The 27,290-nt window shown below is 33.3% G+C and overlaps 1 protein-coding gene across 1 annotated transcript; it reads right to left on the bottom strand.

Annotated features, from left to right (window-relative positions):
- Window positions 1–1,264: 1,264 nt before the first annotated feature.
- Window positions 1,265–27,227, bottom strand: LOC149798776 (ragulator complex protein LAMTOR4 homolog). Its single transcript, XM_089957648.1, has 4 exons — window positions 27,166–27,227; window positions 19,089–19,190; window positions 16,711–16,828; window positions 1,265–8,128 (listed from the first exon to the last, which is right to left on the bottom strand). Exons 2-4 carry the CDS (start codon window positions 19,167–19,169, stop codon window positions 8,031–8,033), a joined length of 297 nt encoding a protein of 98 aa, XP_089813774.1. The 5' UTR covers window positions 19,170–19,190; window positions 27,166–27,227; the 3' UTR covers window positions 1,265–8,030.
- Between the last annotated feature and the right edge of the window lie 63 nt (window positions 27,228–27,290).

Here is a 27,290-nt window from a genome sequence, read left to right as displayed (position 1 = left end):
GCCGTTTCTTTAATGTAATTACTGTTCACGGGCCAGTTTTCTGTGTTGTTTTAATTTTCCCCGAGGGCCGGACAGAACGCGTTCGCGGGCCGGGGGTTGTGCACGTCTGATCCATACTGATCGAGTGGTGGGACTCAAACTCGCACTATTCTGGTAGCAGGTCGAGCAAGCTACCTAAAAAGATATCGCGAAGTTATGTGAAAACCTGGAACTGGTAATCCTAGACCATGGTGAAACTTAACACACGTGGTCTAAGGCTTGTAATTACAGTACATCTGCATAGTACAGACAGAGTTCTACTGAAGAATAGCCCATATAATAACGATGGGCTATGACATATAATACAGTCAAGTATGACATAATTGAAACTTTCTGAGGTCTTAAACAAACGTAAATTATTATATGCGTGAATGGCATCCTTTAATGTAGGAACTCACTGTTTGACTTTTTAATGACCATCATCTTACAAATGGACATAACAAAAAAATGACGTCTGCAACGTCGCGGCCAACAATAACTGAATTTTTGGAAAATCAATACACAGTCTCGCCGATATTCCGGGGGTGGGAAGCAGGAATATATTTGCGATATTAAAATATTAACCGATATTTTTGGGCATCCGGCAGCAATTTAATTCAAGGGAAGTAACCCGATAAAGAGAGGAAGCCAATAGTCTACGTGATTAACCTCCCTTGCACGTAAATGCACCCCAACCATTTCGCTTTGAAAAAAAAAATAATAATTGTGCATCTATTTCTAATATCTATTTTTATTTCATAACAAAAAGCACTGCACTGAGGAATCTTCTAATTTTTGAATGCTTAATGTGTTACACTAACACAATAATCTCCTGAGCGATGATATAAATCTTAAGACGTATACAGTTGGCTGCATGTGTATAGAGATCAAAATTGAATGCTGGCAAGACAAATCTAGACTTTATGATCTACATCTGTACGTTGTTGATTTTATGGGTTTAATGCAATTTTTCAGCACAAGATAGGTATACTTGGCGACCAGTACAACTGGTTTAGGAAGAGGCTCCAGTAACAGTCACAGTGACAAAGCCTGAAACTCAAACCCATGTGGACAGAGCTAAGATGGCAGGGATAGGTAAAGGTGAGTGCTTTCAACCATTTGGCCAGCCAGAGCCCCACATCTGTATAAATGCACTGTCAGCAAATAAAAGGTAAGGTAAAAAAACAAAAACAGAAATAACAAAAGATACCTAACAAGGAGATGGAACAAATAACAAAATCATTGGTTGTTGTGTGATATTATTTTATTTGAGAAAACGTAGACAATACATGTAATTTGCAAACTGGAATGAATATATTAGCATGTTAACTGACAGGCTTTTGCTATATAAAGAAAAAGGTAATCAAACAATTCTTCAAAAAATGTAAACTAACAGATCTTTTAGAAGTGACTGGCATTTCATATGAGCAATAAAAAATCTTCTATTTTATTGGAAAAATTCACAAAATTGTTATGTGAATACAGTGACATGACTGAAACACTGATGGAACATTAATTTAACTCTCACAGCTACATATCAACATACTAGCTGATGGAACATTAATTTAACTCTAACAGTTACATACCAACACACTAGCTGATGGGACATTATTTAACTCTAACAGTTATATATCAACACACTAGTTAAGTCAAAGTTACATGTACAATAATGAATACACATGAAGTTTACAATAGGTTTCACAACATCGAGAAATTAGTCTTAAATGCTGTCGTCACTTAACATTTCTAACAAAACAAGTAATATACATAGAAGCAAATTAATTGAATATTTACCTTAATTCAATATAACTTTTAGCTACACCAGTCATTTTATGACCTAATACAAGGTGATCTGAGGTGAGGGTGGCTTTTAGGCATTTTATTTTGACACCAGAAAATCTGTCACCATGCAATTCGACATAATCAAATTGTAAATCTGTTTATTAAGCGTATTTTGAAAGTAAAATGACTTACCAGTTCATGTGAATATTGTGACATTAACAAAAATCTCTTGTAAAATTAACAAAATAACTTGTCTTTCATATTTATACCCCCTGGTGAATTTTTATCAGCATTCTTTTGGTGTACTGCAAACAAACACAATAAATTTTATTTTGTCATTAAAATTCTGGAGTGAAAAACTTATTAAAAAAAATTACACAGATGTTGTATTACTAAGGCCAAGAATCAACTGAGTGCAATGCAAAATCCAATTAAGAAATCAGAGAATACTGTCCCTATTACTAGTGGTAGGCAACATATCCACTGATTTCCCCAGATAGCTAAACAATTTGTAGAACTTATATATTTTTTACCACCACTGTTCCTTCCCTGTCCATTGCAAAAAGACACATGTGTTGTAATTACCAAGACAATTTAGATTACTGACATCATTGCAGTTACTAACTAAATATTTTCCTGTAGGAAACTGTTGCAATAACAATGTCCATAGTGAGAAAAAAAGCTAGCAGAGTGATCAACTTATTTCCATTTAAAATATTTACTATGGTCCAATCTTCAACTTTTTTCCAATATTAAAAATTTGTGAAAATAAATAATTTGAGTATTCTTTAATATTAAATTGAACATGGGTTGATAAAGTCTAACTTTCTGTGAAAGTATTTAAGCTCTACAATTTAAGTTTAGTATTTTACAAAGAGACGTCACCTTATGATGACAGCAATGTCTTATCTACATGGACTTTTAAAATACCCACACTGAAGAATCAAAAAGAGGAAAAGAACAATCACTTTGTGTCATATGGAAATCAATACCTTAAGGCAGTATGACAAATACTCAAATTATGCACATACCTTATTGAACAGTGTGATGTGTTTTAAATCAATCAAGATCACTTTATCAATCTCACATTAAAAAGGTGTGAATCCTCCAAAATAAAACCAGACTCATAATGAGATGAAGCAAGATTGCCACTCATATTATATAACACCATGCTACCCGTCTGACATTATATTAATTAAATAATCTTCCCATGCTTGGTCCTAATGGAAATAAGTAATAAACACAATTTTACAAGATGCCCAATTTGATAAATTCCCATTAATTGAGAAGCTGTATTGGTTTGGTGTTTTATGGCACATCAACACAAGCAGGTTATCTATAGTGTTGAATCAATATAAAAAAAAAACAAGAATCCTATGTGAGTCTGATATCACTCACTCAGTTAACATAACATTTGACCATTTTATTAAGCAGGTTTATGTAGCATTGTAAAAACATGAATTTTATATTATGTTGATTTTACTATATCCTGATAAAAATTCTTTCAAAAGATAAAGATCTTTCTAATTATTAAACTCATCCAAAACAAGATACCAGCCCACAAATCAAACTTGATGTAATGGATAAGACTTGTTTCTTCCAGATTGATAATAAATTCAGACAATCAGATTCAAGGTCACTTTTTTAGTATTCATGGATTACACTAATTATCAAACAACCAACCAAAGAGCTTGAAGATATAAGCTTGTATTTAAAGTCTGAAGATATAAGCTTGTATTTAAAGTCTGATGATATAAGCTTGTACTTAAAGTCTGAAGATATAAGCTTGTATTTAAAGTCTGAAGATATAAGCTCATATTTAAAGTCAATCAAAATCAGATCAGAAATATGGCTTCCATAGTGGTATCAAGCTCAACAACTCAGCCTCCCTTAATAATATCTCACTCAGCCAATCAAATGCAAGACCCCCTCATTAATCTCTCACTCAGCCAATCAAATGCAAGACCCCCTCATTAATATCTCACTCAGCCAATCAAATGCAAGACTCCCTCATTAATCTCTCACTCAGCCAATCAAATGCAAGACCCCTTCATTAATATCTCACTTATTATCAAACTTGTCCAAAATCTTGATAATATTAGTATATTTTCCAAGTTCAATCAAATTTGAATCTTAAGGATCACCTCAAGAGGAGTAACCAGCTCAGCCAATCAAATGCAAGATCACCTCATTAATAATCGAATCAGAAGGATGGCCTCAAGAGGAGTAACCAGCTCAGCCAATCAAATGCAAGATCACCTCATTAATAATCTAATCAGAAGGATGGCCTCAAGAGGAGTAACATGCTCAGCCACTCAGATGCATGAACTCTTCATTAATATGTGCATATATATTGTTAATTATCAAACATGACCAAGATCTTGATATAAGCCTATATTCCAAGTCTGATGCAAATACAATCTCCAGAGTGGTAACAAGGTCAGTCAATCAGATGTAAGATTACCTCATTAATATGCATGAAACTCATTCATTATTTAACTCTTCTGAGAACTTAATGAAAGATGTGTATATTCCAAGTTTGATCAAAATCATATCAGAAACATGGTCAGCCAATCAGATGCAAGATGAACATGACTGTGACTTTGTTGACTCTAACAGTGATTTGTCTAAATTGTTCATCTTCAGATGCTGACTGTAACATTTATAAATTTTAATATCAATCCACTGAAAACTGATACTACATGCATTCCCAAGAGTATAACATACACTATATCAACTCAAAAAGATCAATAAAAAAAAATCACAGGAGCATAGCAATTCGGTAATATGCACATCTTGACGCGATAACCATAATATGCATAGTGTCATACCAATCCGTTGAAAATGACTGTCTATTGTTTAATGTCCTAATCATAACTGTCCAACTATTTCATGGGAGGTAACAAACCATGAATAATTATTTCCTCTTAGAATTATAATTTGAGCCATTTCCCTAGTTTGACTATTCCAAGTCAAAAGGCCAGAAAAGCTAAATATAGAAAAACAAACTATTCTTAGTAGCAGATAGATGACTGAATGCCATGGGCTTTGCAGGAAGCAAAGTGATTGGTTCATATGCACATCAGATGATGACCACAACATTTACAAAGTTTTACTGAAAACTGAAAGGAGATATATTATTAAATTCTGCCATACAATGCATTCAGCTGAAAGTAAGTAAGGAAAAAAAAAAACCTCAATCAAAATTCGAGCAGCTAAGTGATTTGCCAGTATGTGACTCTTCACATCATGACCATAATAATCACTGTCTAATGGGAATTTTATTGAAAAAATGCAGGCCTAGTTGCGATCACAAGATCAAGTGATGGCCAAAAGAATGGCTGGACAGATAGATATGAAAATTCCTATATAACCCCACCTAGAGGTGGTGATATACAAAGTTTTAAGGCCCTGCAGGCAAGAATGCATGAGAAACTGACCTAAATGAAAACCTTAGCCAGTCACTGATTTGTTAGCTATAGCTCACATTAATCAACTTCTGATTTATACTCACCAAGAGGTGTCTGCGCACAAAGCTGTATAATCAGGCAAACAATAGTGAATGAAAAACTGACTTAATGAAGTAGTTACCCATGGTATGACAGACATGGACGAAAAGACAGACAATATATTCATGGTAAGGCATATAAAAGGAGACAGACTTCTATAATGGACATCTATATCATTACAGATATCCATCTAAATTAAATATCAAAAGAGACATGAACAGGAGAACATACAGGCAGTTGTTTTAAGTATCCAAGCATTCAGATAGCTTTAGATCTTGTTCATTTCTATTCTTGCTTGTTTCACATAAGCAGTTACACATACATGTAAGACAATGAAATTAACAGTGCTTGTTTAACACAAGCAATTACACATACATGACACTGAAATTGATAGTACATGTACTTTCGTGTTTCCAACAAGCAATTACACATATATGTAAGACACTGAAATTGACTGCTTTCTTGTTTCACACAAGCAATTACACATACATGTAAGACACTGAAATTGACAGTGCTTGTTTCACACAAGCAATTACACATACATGAAAGACACCGTAACTGACAGTGCTTATTTCATGCAAGCAATTACACATACATGTAAGACACTGAAATTAACAGTCCTCTAAGATTTTTGACAATGGATATTAGACAGGCATTCCATTACCCAAGATTTAGAAAGTCATAAATCTGGCAAAATTCCTTTAAAACAGAAATTTATGTACGTTACCAACATCCGACATATATCATTTAGCCTGAGATATACTGTATCTACCTTGTCACGACAAATTTTTTTCGGAGTACAAAAATATACAACCTCATCTCATTTATTTGACCTCACTCTACCAGACTCTCTATTTAGGATTTTACATTTAAAAACAAAGAACAACTTTGTTTTCTCCAAAAACTTGGCAATTCATTGTATAGGAATCTGTAGGCCAAATCTGAAAATGGAAGTCCTGCAACAAAAACTAGAGATCCTCCAAGCTTGGACTACCATTGCTAAGAGTTCAGTTGCTAATGTATCCAATGTAATACATAGTGTGCTCTAAAAATAATAGTTGGGGAATTTCATGAGGTTAAAACACTGACAATGTTATAAATGATGTAACCATCATTATTTACGTAATACTAGTAGAATTAGCTCCCTTTATGTTGGAAGCTCTCCACTTTAGAGATTCATTCTCTCTTTTACTATGGTCATGACATATATAACACATGTAAGATCCATTTTTGAGTCTGATGTAACCTTTAGTGGTAATGAGGCACAAAGCATGCACAGTGCCAAGCTCCAAGTGGTAATGAGGCACAAAGCATGCACAGTGCCAAGTGGTAATGAGGCACAAAGCATGCACAGTGCCAAGTTCCAGGTGGCAATGAGGCACAAAGCATGCACAGTTTCAAGTTCCAGGTGGCAATGAGGCACAAAGCATGCACAGTGCCAAGTTCCAGGTGGTAATGAGGCACAATGCATGCACAGTGCCAAATTTCAGGTGGTAATGAGGCACAAAGCATGCACAGTGCCAAGTTCCAGTTGATAATTAAACACAAAGCATGCACTGTGCCAAGTTCCAATCAGATCATGATCTCCAAGTCAGATTTCAATAGCTGTTGTCCACCCACAATGTATATTAAGACTGGAACACATGAGCTTAGTAAAGGAAATTTTCATGCAAGTTTCACTAAAAAGAGGCCTGTACACCCATCAATGCACGTTTTCAGTACCGTGAGGCCTGTACATCCATCAATGCAAGTTTTGAGTACTGTATCAAAAATTGTATTTATTTAATACATAAATGATCCAAACAGTTAAGATACAATCTATAAATCTGACAGTTCACTTTTGGTGGTAAAAAATTTAGACAGATTTAAGACACATGTCTGAACATGAGATGATTGATTCATATGCTGATGGACACTGTTCATCAAAAGCAAATGTCATATGACTGGGATAAATACTTTTTAAAAACTGAATTTCTTTGTCATTCTATTTTTAAAAATAAATCTGCAGACTAATAATAACAAAACAATTATCCTTGTTGACATTGAACAGACATTTGTTTATTTAAATATCTCAAATTACATTTGCTGAATTTTTATGTAAAGTTTAAAAAATATTACCAATGCATGCAACTTTATTGACACAGAATTTCATCCATGTAAGACATGTAATTATTTTTAATAAAATAAATCAGTTCTTAGTAACAAGGAATGGAATTACTTCATACTTCAATGAAAATTATGAAAAATAAAAAGCACAGATTATAATATATACTCTCATAAGTCGAGTCCAACTGCAAACAACACAGACCCTGATCTGCCTTTGCATTAACCTAACAAACTGCAAAGACCCATATCTCTTTGTGTGTTATGTGATGTCAGATCTGGGACTATGCATTTTTTTAAGTGAAGGGAGCTAATTCTTCCAAAAAGTCATATACATGGGATGTGAATATAGCTTTTAACATTGTCGGTATGATTTTTACTATCATGTACTAATGTAATTAAACCAAATAATAAATGCTTAAGTGCACAGTGCAGACACTAACATTGAAAATAGCTGATGGATGACTTACAATATAAGAAATATCACACTACTCCACAAAACCATGAAAGTCAAAATAAGGTCTTTCAAAACAGGGCAGGCAGAGGATTTTAAGTTGAATGACAAACAGTATGTATTTGTATTCTTTGCACAAGGATGTGATGACAGCCACATAGTTGCTATGCAGTCACAGGCTCAATTGGTATATGCTGTCTTTTGATAATGTAGATCTTGTGATTGGAAACTGTGATTACATACATGAAGTTGTCCCAGATCACTGAAAAAAACACAAAAAATGTAATGACCAAACAGTGCAGATTTAGAATAAATGATATAACAAATTTTGACAGCATTTATTTTTGCAATCTCAAGACTACTAAATCACTAAAATATCTCCACAACCAAAAGTATCTGCTATACAAAAATTTAATGAAAGAAAAAAAATAATTATGTTAAAAACTACATAAAAGATTGTAATAATAATAATAATAATAATAATAATAATAATGATAATAATAATAAAAATAATAATAATAATAATAATAATAATAATGATAATAAAAATAATAATAATAATAATGATAATAAAAATAATAATAAAAATAATAATAATAATAATAATGATAATAAAAATAATAATAATAATAATAAAAATAATAAAAATAATAATGATAATAATAATAATAATGATAATAAAAATAATAATAAAAATAATAATAATAATAATAATAATGATAATAAAAATAATAATAATAATAATAAAAATAATAAAAATAATAATGATAATAATAATAATAATAATAATAATAATAATAATTGCACTGTTAAGGAGATCACTGATGTTATATTTTTTGTTACTGTTGGGGAAACAGTGCTTATAAACTTACACTTTCTAAAAATCATATGCTTGTAACTGCATTTGACAAAGTTTCTCAAATAAATATGGTTCAAACTAAGACAAAGCTATTCCATGTGCTCTTATTTCTAAGAGGTCAAGGTCACAGTCATATACTGAAACCAATACATTTGCTGGGTCTAACAAACCCCAGTCTGATTTTATTATGGAGAATTATGAACCATTCATGTAAGAAAGGATCTATATCACTTACCAGTGATTCTGCTAATCCTATCTCTATTACAATTTTCTGGGATACAAGAGTCAATCACACAATACAAATTAAATATACATAAAAGTATACAGCAATGTTGGCAAAATAGCAGATGAATCTGTTTTCAATAAGAGAATGATGATAAAATTGTATGCAAAATTATGAAAATCCTTCAAACAGGCAAATATAGATGTGGATGCTGCTAATGGACCTAAAGCATTTTCTAAATCTGCAATCAGAGGATGGATTAACTGATTTAGTGTGTGTGTGTGTGTGTGTGTGTGTGTGTGATTTGGATTTTTAACATAGCTTTAACAATTGTTCAGTCATATTGCTACAATGTCTGTATTGTGGCAGTTTACAGTATGTCTAGCACTGGGGCATCATGCTGCAGACATATAGCATGATGTCCCACCCAGTCACATTATCCTGACACCAGACCAACCAGTCATAACACTAACCTCTTAATGCTGAGCACCTAGTGAGGCAGCTCTTAGTACCAATTTTTAAGTCTTTGGTATGACTTGGCTGGGGTTCGAACCTGTGACCTCCTGCATCCGAAGTGGACACTCTAACCACTAGGCCGCTGGAGAGGTTGAACTGATTTAGTGATGAGACTGTTAAATAGGATCTAAGATAAGGTAAGCCATGGTCATCAATAGTCCTGGAAGTACATTTGAAAGAAGGCACACATCTTACTGCCCCAAAAGGTAGCAGATATCTCTCGTATTTCATATGGAAGTGCAGAAGAAATTCTGACCAAAGAATAAAAAAGAATCAGGAATGCACAGTGTTTGTGCCTGCTGGGAGACACATTTCTTGATAAAGAGCAAATGGGTTTAAGGATAATGATCTGCAATTAATTATTATACAGGTACAAAACAGAAGGCTATAATCGGTTAGAAAAGGTCATGATATGTGAAGAAACAATGACACATTATTTTGAGCCCAACAGCAAGACGAAGCAAGTTGTCAATTGTCTATTAAAGCATGTTATTCAAATCTGCGGAAAGTTAAGTGCATTAAGTTCTTCAGCACACAAGGAATAACTCTGAACCAAGTGGTACCAGAGAACACCACAGTGAATGGACAATACTATAAAATGGTTCCAAAGAACAACACAGTGAATGGACAATGCAATACCATGGTACCAGAGAACACAACTGTGTGAATGGACAATGCAATACCATGGTACCAGAGAAACACCACAGTGAATGGAAAATACTATACCTTGGTATATCTAATTTACATTCGCAAAAGTATCCCGACCTACTAAGGAATGGTTTTATTCTACTCTAGCTAAATGCTCTGGCACATGCAGAGGCAAATTTGCTATGCAGACGTTACAAAATCTTGGCATTGAAATCTATATCACCTATTATGGAGCCCATATTTAGCTCTTTACTACTTTCAGCTTCTTCCAAAATTGAAGATTTGTTATTGTGAAAGAATTATGAGAACAGAGAACTATAGGAAGCAATCACCAGGTCACTATGAATGATATTAACAATTTACAAATTTTAGATTATAAATTTTTCTCACAAACACACATATAGAGGATATTTTCTTTCTCTACTTTAATACATGTACCAAAAATATTTCATTGTGTGGTACCAAGAAACATATTTTAATGAGTGGCAAAACCAAGAGTTATATCATTTTTTGGTACCATAAGATGAAATATACCCAGCTTTAAAGTAGGAACAGAAAAATTTCTTTTTATTATATACCCTAAAATGTTTCTTTTTATTATATACCAAACTTGCTCCAGAATCTAAATTTGGGAGGTTAAACTCACTATTTGGCACAATACACTCACCCCTAGCCCTTTTCATACATTCATCTTACTTTCATATACATGACTTATAAAGGTAGTAGGATTGGTTTGACCTAATCTGTCGCAGTAAATCACATTTTTTTAAATTTGTAAACTATCTGACCCTATCTGAAAACAATGTGAGTTCAATTCATCCATGCATCACAGCAGGTCTACTATATATGTTGTCAACGAAGGGGAAATAACTTCACTGAGATGCAAACTACGTCTGGACAAATTTCTTTATCAAAGATTATTTTCCATGTCTGAAATATAAGGAAATTTATTTATCTGTTCTAGCTCATAAAATACTTGTTTTTTTAGTGTCTACAGGTACAACTTTTGTGTCTACAGGTAAAAAAATTTGTAGGCATTCACAATCAAGTATCGTATAGCATGATGGGAAATCTTGTATTGTTACATGTGAATTAAAAATTATAAAAATTATTTTGCTATTAAGTCTTATTAAACTTCTATATTTCATATATATATATATATATATATATATATATATATATATATATATATATATATACACACACACATGTACTTTTGACTTGAAATTTGATCACTTTGTTACTGATTGCTAAATTAGTTCTAATCCTAACTGTTAATTTGTTTTTTTGAGTCCTTTGTTACCAGCCATTATGGCTAATGATGTAAAATGTATTATAGCTATGACTGATATGAGGTTCTCATTGGCAGTTTTTCTTCTATTGATATCAAAGGCAAACTAGTGAAAGAACAAAGTTTTACCAACGATCCTTTGCATTACCTGCTATGACTTGCAAAAATGGCGCCTGAATTTCCATGTTTGTCAGCACCTGCTACAAAATTATAATTCTAAGAAACTTATATCTATCAGCTCAAATTAACTGTTGCCAAGGTTTGTATTACTATTTTTAGTTTGATGATTATTTTTTTCTTTGGAAAACTAAAAGTGTTTACCCTTTTGTCCAATATGAAATAGATTTTAGTCCAGAGCAACAGGATAGCCTATTTTTACAGCCCTGTGCACTCAACTGTCAACATTTTAAAATCAGATCTATTACTGTAAAAATGCACTTGAAGATAGGGGTCTCTCTTGTTTGTTTTCAGGGTTGCCATTGCTTACCTAACTCAAAATTGCCTGCCTAAATGCAAATTGTCCATAACCATGTTTCACTGACAATCACAGACATGAACACTTCCATTTCAACCATACACAAAAAAGCAATTGATGCTAAGACAAGTCCCACTTAAAAGATTTTAGCAATTTTTATATCAGTGAAGCTGTATTCTATAATAGGCCTAACGCCAAGTTTTCAATAAATTTATGTCAGAAGGTCCCTGGGTTTATCATCAGAGAATGAATGTCAATATATTTATGTGACAGGCCCCTGTACTTATCATCAGAAAATGAATGTCAATATATTTATGTGACAGACCCGGACTTATCATGGCTGAATTAATGTCAATTAAGTTGGCCTACAGCTCCCTCACTAAACCACAATACGTCATATTTAATTATTTAATCTTTATGATTTAAAAAATGCTGCATGTGTGAACAAATGAATTATAATGGTTTAAAATGAGCAATTGTAAAAACCAACACAAAAACATTTATATTATAATACTAACTACACTGCAGTGTTACAAAGTGATGATGGGATGGCTGGTGACCAAATGGTATAAGGTGCTCACCTTTACCGATCACTGACTCGATATATTATGTTATGTATATTTGATTTAATTTATATTTGATTTAATTTAACTGTTTGTTTGTTAGTTTTAAAAAAAATTTATTCCATTAAATGCTATTGTAATGTAACTTTGTTTACTGGATTTGATATTTTCCAGAAATTAGTTTGACTTGTTTTTTCGTAAACATTATTAATAGAAACTTTGTATCTAAAGCTAAATTAGTTCCTGACCTTGATTCAGAAATCAGTAAGAGTTAAAGTAAACAACCTTTTAAAAAGAAAAAAATTATTCTTTCACAGTAAAAATAAATGGTTTTAGTCAAGGCTATACTGGAGTATGTGATGTTAGGCATGTAAAAAGCTTTTACGTTATTCTACAAACAAGATCATGTATCCCTTATATGGGAATCTGTTTTACATCTTAAAATAGTGTATAACTATTTTATATAGAGAATTTAGTCAGTCAGGCTTTAAACCATTGACACTTAATGGTGTTTTGTTGTGACCAGTTTGAATTTAATTTTTAATTTTTCTTCAAATTATTTGGATTCCAAGAGATTATTTTTACCTGGAAATACTTGTGCTCTAAATTAATTCATGGACAAGGACATTTATAGAAATTACAGAGAATTCAAACACTGGAATATTATTTTCTGTGATTCGACAAAGAACTGTTGACACACCAGTACAACCCTGATCACAGCACATGTCACTGTCTTCCATTTTGGATTTCATTGGGATTTGAACTCAGTTTCATTTGGACATTTTATTACTAGGACTTCTATTTTTTAATTCTTGGATTATTTTTGGATTTGAATTGTAGAACTGTAAGTTGTTTTTCTCATTTTTACCTTGATTTTCTAGGGCAATAAATTACTTGTTAAATTTTACAAGGCTTGTTGTCTTCACTCTTTTATTGTACTGTTTTAAAGAGCCTAAAACGTAAAAATTAGTCATCATGTATGACCAAAATTATGTGTTTAAAAAGGCATTAAACTCATGAAATCAAAAACACCATACAAAGTCATGATGAAATCAGTTTGAAGTACTCACTGGCTGCTTAAATATATACTGACATTCATAATAAATCAAAACAAGAGCTAGAAGTCATGGTGTAATTAAAAGTGTCACACAATAAAAGGAATATGTAGAGCTATGAGCCAATGTACACACTAAAAAAGACATATCCAGGGCTAGGAAACAGTGTACACACTATAAAAGGCATATCCAGGGCTAGGAAATAATGTACACACTATCAAAAGCATATCCAGGGCTAGGAAACAATGAACACAGTATACTGCATCAGAGTATGTTGAATGGTTCCTATACTATACTAATAACACAGACCTGTTGAACGAATACAGATGGAAAAAGGGCAATAACTTTATCAAAATTCAGCCTGAGAAGACCAAACCTTTTAAAGGTATAGATACATGTAATAGTAAATTCAGCTCCCAGACATCATCCAGTTATGCCGAAGGGTTGCAGAGGTATACTTGTCAACATCACATGCAAAGTTATGAAGTTAATTGTCAAAGGCCATAATTCTATCCAAGATGGAGTTGACAAGACAAAATCCATACAGTCACACTGTACACATCAGCTTGTATCAACTGTATGGTTCTTGAGCTATTCTGGTTACATGGATCAACTGTAGTGAAGTAATACTGATTGAAAAAGCCAGTAACTCAGTCAAAATTTAACTTGAGATGACTCTTTTAAATGTCGCATCTACATGTAACAGGCAATGATGTGTAAGAGTTGTAGAGATACGATGGTTTCAAGAAGTGTGATAGGATGGACAGATGAAGAAACTGATAGACAGATGGACAGACAGACAGACAGTAAATGTGATTACTATAAGGCCTAATAACATTACAGGTGATGCTCAATTTATGCCATTGATGCAGTCTTGAAATTATGACATAAATCAAAATTGGCATAAAATCAAAAGTAATGTAAATACAAGTATATGAGCTGTGTGTGAGTCACAGCACTTCGTGCCAGCGATGGCATAAAAACAAACACTCAGGGTTTTCAATAGATGCATACCCTCCGGTTTTGAGGTGTTAAATTTACATATGACCCATCTTTTGGGAGTATATGACTTCTCGCAAAGCCAGTTTTCAGCATGGGGTTGTGTTTTACTGGTGACTAATTTGCTTTGATCGGCTAAACGTTTTAAACCTCAAACATTTTAATTAATGGATCATTCAGAATGGACACAACGGTCAGTGCATACATCTGAACTTTAAAATCACAATGGTGCAAAAAAATAATATTTTCTTTTCTGTGTCAGTCTCAGAAACGACCTGCCAGTGATGAATTTTCTGACCCTCTGACTCCAAAGAATAATGTCAGCTCCAAGAGGAAGGAGAACCAGAGTCAACTGACAATTCTGTGATGTAAATCCTTGATATTTGAATAATATACAACCTTCATAGTTGTATGGGTATATTCTTGCATATAAAATGACTTGAGCAGTTGATAACAGAATATGTTGAAACATCGAAAATATAACACAGTATAAAATAATCCTCTGTCTGTTTCATATACAAAATATGCACACAGAAAAAGAAACTATTTTACAAATTTAAATCAGATTGTATGATTCTTTCAAAACAATGTTCAAGTATTTCTCATTATTCAGAACAAGACAAGGAATCTTAAAGATCATTTGTATCCACCAATAATGAGGAATCAGAGCTGTGGGCTCTCATGACTGCAAAAAGAACTGACTCTTCAGTTTTGAAATATACTGAGAACCCTAAAACACTGTGGCATAAATTGAATGTTATTTCTTATAAATGGCCTCAAAATGAAAGCATGTAAATCAAACTGGCATAAACTGAGCATCCCCTCTATCCCCTTGAGCAAGCTGTCATAAATATAGACTGTTTTGAGAAACTCCATCTTAATCATACAACAAAAATATTTAAATGATCAATCAGACACAGGATCCAAACTATGTGGATACAAAATATCCTGACAAAGGATCCAAAGTATCTGGATACAAAATATTCTGACACAGGTTTCAAACTATCGGGATACGAAATAGGATCAAAACTATGTGGATAAAAAATATTCAGACACAGGATCCAAACTACGTGGATACAAAATATTCAGATACAGGATCCAAACTACGTGGATACAAAATATTCAGACACAGGATCCAAACTATGTGGATACAAAGTATTCAGACACATGATCCAAACTATATGGATACAAAATATTCAGACTTGTTTGAATAATTTAAGTTCAAAAAGAGTTTTACATGATAGATATCTCAAGGCTAAGCTGCCTTTCATTAACTACAATTAATAATCATGGAAACTATGCAGGAACCTAGCACTATATTCATCATGTACAGCTATCGGCACGGAGACTATGCAGGAATCTTGCACTGTATTCATCAAGTACAACAAATGTCACAGAAACTAAGCAGGAATCTAGCACTGTATTCATCAAGTATAACAACTGTCACAGAAACTGAGCAGGAATCTAGTACTATATTCATCAAGTACAACTATTGGCATGAAGACTATGCAGGAATATAGATTGTATTCATTGAGTACAACTATTGATATGGAAACTATGCAGGAATATAGCACTGTATTCATCAAGTACAACTATCTGTGTGTAAATTGTGCAGGAATCTGACACGTTATATTTAAAAAAAATATTTAAAGTTACAAAGTTACTAGTACAATACACAAATGATATGCAGAACAATAAAGAGAAAAATTTAGTAAAAGTAGTCGAATCAATATTTTAGTAGAATTACAGTTAAAAACAAAATTTTGTAAAACTAGTCGAAATAGAACTAATGATCCTTATTTTGTGGCATATCAATTCATGCTTTCTATTAGTCTTTTTCATTAAATATTATGAAATCTTTCTCTCAATTTTGTAATCCATGGCTTTAAGTTAAGTGCAAGCATTCAAAAATCTGCAGGAATTAGTCAAAACATTTTGTACTGAAGCAATCTGACATTACATAACACATTTCCTTTTGTGCTTGTCCATATTATAATTTCCCTGAGGGTACAAAATTCCCCAACTTTCCTGAAAACTGATAATTCAATGACATTTTATTGACCTGTGCCAACCCAGGTTTTATGTAAAACTCTATCTGAATATCAGAGACCCTGATCTCTGTGTGCATTATGTGACAGCAGACTGGGCCTGTTTGATGTTAAATCCTGGCAAATGCATTACATTCCGATGATTATGATGTTTCAGTTTTTGATACCTGATATTTTCTTGAACGTCTCTCTCTTATCAGCTGAAATCTGAACTTTGCTGACGAGATATACGAGCTTTGTAATTTTCTCTGCTGTTGCTTCATCATTCACCAAATCTCCACTCGACTTAAAAGGGAAAATAGAAAGATATTTAGTTTCAATTGAGATAAGTTTCTCATCCACTGATCTGTGGAAAATTGTCGATCATCCTTATTTTCAGTGTACAGGATAAGGGATCAGCAGAACTTCCTGCAGACTGTGATGACAATGGATCTCATTTTCAAAGAAATCTAAATATAAATTATGGAGCAAGCTTTTCTTGACTTTTGAATCCTATCTTCTTGCAAAACAAGATTACTAAGAATGGTACATCACACGCCTTGCCCATGTTTAATATGTAAGCAGTACTGGGTCTCAATGACTTTGACCTTGGTCAAGGTGTCAAGTCTTGAACTAAACTTGTAGAACAATTATTTTCTTACAACACTTATCATGATCTTGACTTGTGACCATTTGACCGAAACTCTATAGGTCTCTTTCTAACCCCAGGTTCAAGCCATCCAAAGAGTTTGGTTCAAAGATCTTATTCTAGAAGAAAGGTTATTGTGCAAAATCATTTTTCTTCAAGTCACAATGACCTCAAAATTCAAAGAGCTCTTTCTTACCTTTGGCAGAAGTCCTCCTCAAACTTTGGTTAAGTTACATGGTGTACAACTAAAGTTATCATGCAAATAAAATTTTGTGGGTCACAGTAACCTTGAGTTTTTACCTTTTGTTTCCCAAATCAAAAGGAATTATTTCTTACCCAAAGTGTAAAGACTCTGGTGAAGATACAAAGTTGGGAAATAATTATTGCAAGACTGACTGGCTTCTTCCATACCCTCTATTCAAAGTATGATAAACAAATTTTCTCAATAAATTCAAAAAGATTTATTTTAATACACAGTTTTTACCAAAAACAACTACAAAAACTGTAATCTATTAATTGGTCATTACTTTGAAATGGCTCATGCTTCATGAATTTGATGCAATGAAACAACACTTCAAGCAAAGATCTGGTACAACAAGGGTTTCTACTGTTTTATGTGGCAGAGATGATGCTTATTTCGGAGTATAAAATACAGATTAGATTTATCTACCATAATTTACATCCATAAACATCTGCCTTTCTAATGAGAATTAAAACTTTCCTGCTTCTGAAACAAAGAACACAGACCATCCTGGTAGTTGACTATTATTAAAAAATAAAACAAATTAAAATTACATCAAAAACTTTGATGAGATTTTTAATTAAACCTGCTCCTAATGCATGATTTATTGAAAATGTCTATTAAAGTTCTGCAACTTCATGTCTGCTCTTTCTTGAGCAACTAGTGTTTTTCCCCCTTTTCTTAGAAGGCAGGTATTGCAAAATTGCAAATGCAATTTTGTTGATTTTGTATGGATCAATTTTTTTATCGTATTATGGCTGCAAAGAAACATAAAAGGCCTTTCAAACTGTAATTTATGTGGAATGCTTCTCATAGTCCTAGTTGGTAAATAGTAATTTACATGAATACAAAAGGAATGCAGAGTTTGGGAACAAAATTGAGTGAAATGAGCAAATTCAATTATTGGTGGAATGTACATGTATGAAACCCTTAACGTAATTGCATGCAGTGAGCTAATTCAATTGTTGGTGGGATGTACATGTATCAAACCATTAACGTAATTGCATGCAGTGAGCTAATTCAATTGTTGGTGGCATGTATGAAACAATTAACATACTTGTGTGAAATGAGCAAATTCAATTATTGGTGGAATGTACACGTATGAAACCATTAACGTAATTGCATGAAGCTGAGCAAATTCGATTGCTGGTAGATGTGTTCAACCATCACCATAATACTAACTAGATTCATATCAGAACAACACAACTGAGCAAGAAATATCCAATAGGTCAAGAGATCTGCCAGAAATTATGCAAGAAATATCCAACAGGTGAACACCTTTGCCACAAATTCAACAAGAAATGTGTCCAATAGGTACAAAAATGTAAAGACAAAAATGATTTTTACAAACTGAACTACACATATCAAATTGTATTTTCTGAAGTCAAGTATTTTCAGCATAATCCTGCTAATAAAGCTTCTACTTAAAAAGCCAAACAATTCAAAGTCTGATAAAAATTTAAAATTAAATTTAGCATTAAAATCTGAATTAAAACATGTCTACTTAATTTCATTTGTAATTCACAGCTATGTTTAATTGTGTTAACTAGCTATATATACATGTATGTCTATGTGTGTGTGTGTGTTTGTGTGTATGGACAGAAAAAGTATTAAAGTACTGACTCATCCAAGAGAGCATGAAGAAAATGAAGGAAAACTGAAATCTGCTTTCTTACATTTAGCACAGATCCATCTTCAGACAGTACTAGGTGTCCTTGACAACCAGGAATCCTTTCAACATGTAATGGCTGGGCCATGATATTATCAAACAATAAAATCTGAAACAGACATTACAAAGTACTTAATTCTTGTCTGTTATTTAATTTTTAAACTGTGTATAGAGAAAGATTTCTATTACAGAAAACATCTTTACTTTCAAGATCATATTAATTAAAACATAAATAAAAACCTGTAAGAAATATTTCATTATTATGTTGTTACATGTTTAGGCTCTTACAAAATGTAACAAGTAAAAAGTGCAGGCAACAAACTTTACAAAATTTAATAAATAATTTATTTCCCTAGAAAAATAAGGGAAAAATGAGAAAAAGAACTTATGGTTTTACGAATCAAATCTAAAAATATTCCAAGAAGAAAAAAAAGAAGTCCTAGTAATAAAAAGTCCTTTTGAAACTAAGTATGAATCACGATGAAATCCAAAATGGAAGGTGATGACAAATGATGTCGTCAGCGTCGTACTGATGTGTCAACAGTTCTTTGCTGAATCACAGAAAATAATATTCTAGTGTTTGAATTATGTGTAAATTTCAATAACTGTCCTTGTCCAAGAATTTTGAGCACAAGTATTTCCAGGGAAAAATAATCTCTTGGAATCCAATTAAACTGAAGAAAAATAAAATAATTAGCCCCAAAACTGGTCACAACATAGAACACTTTAACTTCTCAAGTGTTAAGGCACTAATAACTATTCATTCTCAAAACATCAATAATAAATCTAGCTACAATGCATAACAGATGCCCGGACATGGGTCAATCCTCTGGAAAAAACAGAGTCTGAAACAATTGCTACATGTTATTTGTCATATACTCTAAGTATGGCCTTGATTCCACTTTATGAATCTTACTCTAAGAAAGAACTTTAAAAATGTTTTAAAAAGTTGTTTACTACAACTATTACTGGTTCTGAATCCATATCTGGAACTAGGTCAGCATTAGATACAAAGTTTCTATTATTAGTTGTTTATAAAAAAGTCAGGTCAAACAGAACTGAATTGAATTTCTGGACAATGTCAAATCCAGTAAATAAAGTTACATTACAATAGCATGTAATGGAATAAAAAAATTAAAACTAACAAACAAATAATTAAATTAAATCAAATATAAATTAAATCAAATATACATAACAATATACATTCAAGTACCTGCCGATTTTTTTAATAAAGTCAGTATTTTAGCATAACTAAAGCTATTAGCAATGCGTGCATTGCAAATGGTACCATTCTCTACAATGTGCATGGCAGGGCGTTAAGCTTAAGAACTTTGGCTAGGAAAGAAAGTTAAGAGAATGGGCATTCTGAGGACATAATTGCCCTACATAATTGCCAGAAATCCTGGAAATCCAATTCATACAAGATCTCATCAATATATAATTGCATCTTCAAGTTGGCTGAAATATAACAATTCTGTAGAAACCAGTCAGGAGGAAGGCAATCAGGGGCACTAACTCTTTCTAATAATAGTGTTAAAAAATACTGCAAATTAAATCCATTCAAGGTCTCACCCGGATTACAAGACTGCCAGTGTGTGACCTTTGATGCAGTTTTCATCTTTGCATTGGGACAGTCACATGATCGGTAAATGATGACGAAGTCTACTAGCATTGCATCTTAACTATTGTGTAAAATGGCCTCATTACTTTAGAAAAGTAGGCAAAATATTGCCCAGCCCCATGTTGGTGAGTGAAGATAAGAGGTTGGTATAACCAATGGTGGTTCCTATTTAGATAGCATGATTTCCATAAAGAGCTGAAGAAATGAAGAAAGGAGATCAAAACTCATCTGAATACTTCACATCAGGATGGACTGGATTGGATGCGAAGTTATAGTTATAATTTTAATTCAAATCTACTTAGTTACCAATGGGATGGGGGTGTGTGTCTTGATCATTATAACATCATTTTGTTTCTATAGAAGCAGAGGTGTTAATTTCTGGCAAAAGTCTTATTAATTTCTCAGAAAACAGTTTGATCAATAAACATTAAGTGTGTACTGCCTGATCTGTGTTGAAAACATTTATATAAAGTGTTGGATTATTACTTCATTTTTATTTGAAATATTTCTTTAACAATAAACAATAAGTTTGCAACAGGAGTATATTAAATGATTAATGGTGATCTTTTTTATATTGCCCCATTAATAGGCATCATTTTTTTTATTTGTCACAATCATATTTAAAAACAAAATAATCTCAGTAAGTGAGCTGTTTTCTACAAGCTTCATAATTATTACAGATGAACTTACAACCATATTATGTCTTTGACATTTGGAATATCTTAGTTTTGTGCATATGCTTACTCCTTTTTAATAAAGTCATGATGTCAAAAGTTTTGTATATTTTTGTAAATAGTTAAATATTGTTTTATTTTTTTCAGACTGAAAAGTCATTCTCTTTCTTGAACATAATCAAGCAGTAGGTTGATGCAGAGGGTGAGGAATTACCTTATGATAATTGACGGACATCTTAAAGACTTTAATTTTAATGTGGCAAGCAAAATATATGTGGAAGCAAAGAAACAAAAGATATTTATTTAAATTATTCAAAGACAAATGAGTCTGACAACAAGTCATGCTATAACTGAAGGAAATAAAGAATATAATTATTTGCACTTCTTTTATAATTCATTGACATAAATTTTTTTCTCACTTTTATGATAACATTAATGTGCACTTAACCTGATGATATTAATAATTCTGGGACATAAATGTAAGTGTAAATAAACCTAAGTTAAGCTACATGTATGCCCATGCATGCCATTTTTTTTGACAGTGTTGTCTTTATTCACTTAAAGTGTTTTGCAGTCCCAAGACGGGCCAGTGCATGTGACCTTTGTTCAATTGAGAATAAGCCATCTTTTCATATAAGCTCACTGATAATGATTGGAAATTCAAATCTGAGTAAAAGAAAATAAAATGCCTGTTTTCTTTGAAGCATTTAATACACTTACAAAGAAATAAATAGTTGGCAGACTTAGTGTTGTCATCACAACACATACACATGTATGTGTAAACACTCACACAATCACAATCACACTGATATTAAATAAAATCTGGCACCAGTTTTCTGTCTTTAAAATCCATTGGATGGCAAAATATAGGCTTCATTGATACAGTGTTTGCTACTCTCAGTTGTTCAATAGTGGGTTTGAAGATAATGCAAAATGCCATTGGTGTTCATCTTTGCACTCACTAGAAACTGGATGGTACCACTGTTCAAACTAACCTGCTGGATTTCAAAGTGAATCTTGATCCGAACTGAGTTGTTCTTGATGACCATGATGTTAGCATTGTTAAAACTAAATCTGAGGCAGGCTGATCATGAGATATGCTTTTTGCTATAGATAAATGAATATACATAACATCTAGGATAGAGGAGAGGATATGATATTTTCAACTTTATTGGAATGGGGGAGGGTTTGAAGAAATACAGCAGTAACAAACACCTGTCCAGTACAAGTGTTAATGCTTTATCAACACAAATCAACTGTGCAAACACAAGCATGTGCGTGTTGTTGTCTTTCAATCTATTTAATGGCCAATATCATCATGAAAACATGGGCCAATTAGAGTTAATATTTTAACAAGATAATGAATAATAATAGAAAATAAATCTGAATTTTGAGTTCAGTGCATTGCATATGTTACAAGTGGAGCTTGGAAATTTTGATATCATACACTCCAAAATGATTGATGTTCATAAACTAGTTGCAGCATGTGCAAAGAATTCCGTGTTCCCCCGTTCTGCTAAGCTTGAACAAGTATAACTTTTTCAACCAGGAGTTATGTAATTTACTTTTGCTGCATTTGGCATCCTGAATTACATTAAAAAAATGAATCACACCTGAATAATATTTGGACAACTGAAACAATCATGCTTTACATTTTATATATAAAGTAAACCTGACCTCAAAGAATCGATGCTGCAGTTAATAAATGTGACAACAATCTTCATTCTCATTCAAAGCAATGAGGTATAGTTACTTTTGTTCTTCAACACACATCTTGCATCTCACCTATAAAACAAATTGGATTGTTCCACCTTTTAAACTTTACCTATGCAAATTAGCACCTATGCAATTTTCAAAGGCTTAATACCTCTCCCTAGCTATTGTCAGCCAATTAAGTAATACATGAAATAATAGTTGATGTTTATACCCAACATTTTTGCCTTGAATTGCCTCTATAAACAGCCCCAAGCTGGTTTTACATTAGCAGGGCTTTTTTCTGTTTATACATGCTACATGTTATAGGCATATACTAAAGTGGTGGTTTAGTTTTTCTTTTATTTTTGCTGATGTTTATTGAAAATTTCGCTTTTTTGGAACACAACAATGTCAGGGACTTTGGAGTAAAAAAATCAAATTAAAGATATGTATTCCTCTATTATTCACTTTTCAGTACTTTAGTGTAATATTTACAACTCACTCTGAGAGAGTTTTATTACACTAAAATTTAGGTCAATTTGTCACACATGAAAAGAGTGCTGACATTTGACACTGATGGTCACATGAAGAGACTTAATTATTATTCTTGCGGTCATGTACCACATAAAAGTTTTTTCACTACCCTCATAGAAAATGTATCTTAAAAGTTCAATCATTAAGGTCCATCCTTGTGAGCATCATAGCAAGCAGAAGGTTGAAGTTGTTTTCATTGCCAAAATGTACGTAATACCATGAAATAAATACTCGTGGACACCATAGCAAGAACAAGAGAAGAAGTTTCAAACTGTTTTCACTTATGTTAACAGCTGCATTCACTTCAATCCATTATTTTCATGCATGACAAAGTAAATGACATTTACCTGTTGAGGTGCATAAGATTGTCTTCACAGACACAAGTAGTGATTCACTCTGAAACTGTGAAATGCTCCAATCAATCAGAAATCAGTGTCTGTCAGCTAATATTTGAAGATACATGGTTAGGAAGTGTGTGGGCTGGCTTGTACATGCATTTTTAAAAAGGCATCATAAGGGTTTTGCCTAACTCACACTATAACTGTTCCTGTTTCATGTTCTGGTTCACTGACTTCTCTAATAATTTTGGCAGCCACCCCCCCACCCCACCCCACTGAAGGGTATGGGGCTTGGTCTGACCCCATTTTTGAAAAACCCTAATTTTACAATGACTATCCACACATGTAGGCATGTGAATTGTGATATGCAGCAGCAACTGACAGTTGGGAGCTTGCAGTGAACAATGCCTGAAAATCTATTCTCACTGGCTGGCAAGGTTACCAACTGAGATATGCAAGTAGCGACTCCAAGAACAATGATACAGTCCACCTTAAATGACATAGTCTGATGCATATTTATATATATTTACTCCACGATCTGGATTAAATATACATTTTCTATTGTCAAGCAATGTTTATTTATTTACCGTTATTCGTTAAGAGTTAGCACTTGTCTACCTAGTCCTGCAATGTAAGACATAGCACGTCATTTTTGTTTTAGTGCTATAGTGCTTTCCAGCCAACTGAAATGTAGGCCAAGAAAATTTGAAAACAGGTCCATTTCTTTTGTGAGAGTTTGAATTTATTAGAGAAAAGACATCAGAGTAAGTAAAGTCTCACTAAAACATTATGACTTTACTTTGTAGAAAAGCATAATTATTTTAGTTGCCAGTTGTTAGTCAATATCAAAACATGCTACACAGCACCGTTACTTAGGCAGTAAGACCCTGACGCCCCAAAACATAGGCATTAGCATCGAGGTCTTACATTAAGGGTCCCAACATAAAGTAAAAAATTAGGCATGGTTCATACAGAATTCTGAATGATAAATTCAAAGACCTTTCCCAAACTTTCAAAGACCACAAACATTGATTTCTAAGACATATTTTCTCTAACATTTTGAATAAAAGTTTTGTTATATGAGAAAACAACGAATGCAAAACACTACAATATTGTTTAATGATGAAATAAAACTGAACGGTTCATCAAAAGAACGAATCCAGGACAATTCGACTACATTCGAATGTAACAACCCTGGGCAATTTAATTTGTGATTATGGACAGAAATTAAAATGTTTGAGTTTATTTCAATTTTTAAATAATTTTAAAGGCCTCATGGTAATCTGCTCAATTTTCCCAAACTTTCAAGGCCTTGAAAATGCTACCTCATTTTTCCCAAACTGTCCAAGAACTTGAAGTTGAAATACCGCATGATCACAGGAACTTGATTCTGGGGAAACAAATGTGTTATATGGTGAATGTACGCATTAGTTTCCCCACAATCAAGTTGATTTGATTGATTGATTCGATTTATGTCACGTGCACCCAGAATGGCATGTGCAACGGGTTTATTCCCACACAGCGGGATGCTAAATGTTCCTGGGGGAAGGAATTAGTGCCACATCCCCCAGGCATTTATGTGCTCAAGGAGCACTGCTAATTTAGTCATCAGGTCGAAGGACTATATGTCTCTAACGACATGAATGAAGGGCTTTCATGAGTGGGAATGGGACCAACACACACTCATGTTAACAATGAGTTGATTTCAGTCCGTATTTTCTGTACTAGGTGTCGACCCAAGCAGTATGTAACGCCCATTGCGATTGGTCGCAATGATGATGTCACATTGGGACACCTAGCTTTAGGCAGGTGGAAATTGTTCCACATCTCCGCTGTTATACTATGTCCGAGAGAGGCAAGAAAGCAAGGAACTTGGCAAGCCAGCCATGGATGTCGTGCACTCCCAAGAACATCAGTCCGTACTTAGTCAAATTTAGTCTAGTTATACTAATGGACAATAAAAAATGCCAATAATGTGTTAGCCACCTGTGCAATTGGGTCAAATCAAAACAAGTTGTACAATTTTCCTACGTCCTAACAATCGTAAAAATTCTAGTACATATTGTACGTTGTAGATGCCCTATAAATTTTTAATAACTAATATATCTGAGCGACATATAAAAAGTTTGGTCTCTGTTAGGTCATAAAAGGTTTGAATTTTGAACCAGTGGATTGACGGATCAAGTTAGTGTATATAATAGTTTTATCGAAATGGGATACCAAGCCAAAATGGTTCCCTGGATAAGAGGCAGTATTGGTAGCCCTTAGAAGGACTTTTTTAGCATAAGTTCCACGTTTTTCTTCTGCTTCTTTACATTTCTCCACAGTCCTTTTTCCTCTCAGGTAATTTCGGGGAAATGGTAGCTGTGTAGCATAAAATTGTAGTTAGCTGCTTTTACTAGCTGCTGGGCTGGTTAGTTCTTGTAGGCCTCTTGATAGAATTGTGTAAGGATTCCAACACCATAGTGCCACTCGCTATTCATTTATTTTTGCTTTTATTTATGTTAGGTGTTTCATGCAAGCGTTGCACGCTTGTGTCCGACTGAGGAGAAGGAGGTAGTGACCAGGAAGACAGGAGACCATCTGCAGGCAGGAGTCTGCTCATTCCAGGGTACTGGTCTAAATGGATGTAATTGCACGAATTTTAAGTTTTGGTTCTTGTGTCTGAAATTGCTCTAAAGATGAGCTAGATTACATTGGATGGAAAACTCTGTGCTGCTTTAGTATTAGTATGGTCTGTATCACAAAATTAGGCCGCAGTATTACTTTGGCTGTCTTTCATGTTAGTGCTAGGAAGAGAGCAGAGAAGATTTATTTTTATAAAAAATATTTTTGTTTATTTTTTAAGGATATATTTGGGATTTAAGAACACGGGAACCTTTGCGGTGTACTGAGGTCCCTATTGACGTATAAAAAGCGCCCGTCTGTCTATGTATATTTATCTGGTTTTAGAGAGTATTTGGGTGGGTTATGTATCTTTTACAGATTGTTATTTTTAAGCTAGAGGGACACCCTTGCTGAGTACTCAGGTCCCCGAAGACCTGTCAAAGGTGCCCAGAATGCCTGTGCGTATGATCCTTGATAGGGTATAGATTTTACAACTTTGCAAATATGTTCTTTATGCAAAAACAGTTTGCATTTGATTAATAAACAACAGTCATAAGCAGCTGCTTTCTATGTCCAGCCTGTTAAATGTTTAACTATAATAAATTGAAATTATACCTCGAAATTATTATGTGCATGCGTGTTGCATTTCCCGTTCAATGTTTACACCGGAAATGAATAGAATTTAGTCACATGATCAATGGACCTCTACTCTCGCGAGATTTTGCAACTTGCTACGCAAT

The sequence above is a fragment of the Sinohyriopsis cumingii genome, chromosome 5 (genome assembly GCF_028554795.1).
Source record: "Sinohyriopsis cumingii isolate HCF-2022 chromosome 5, ASM2855479v2, whole genome shotgun sequence".
Lineage (NCBI taxonomy): Eukaryota > Metazoa > Mollusca > Bivalvia > Unionida > Unionidae > Sinohyriopsis > Sinohyriopsis cumingii.
The sequence above is the reverse complement of the archived record's forward strand: the minus strand, read 5'-3'. Positions and strand labels throughout refer to the sequence as shown.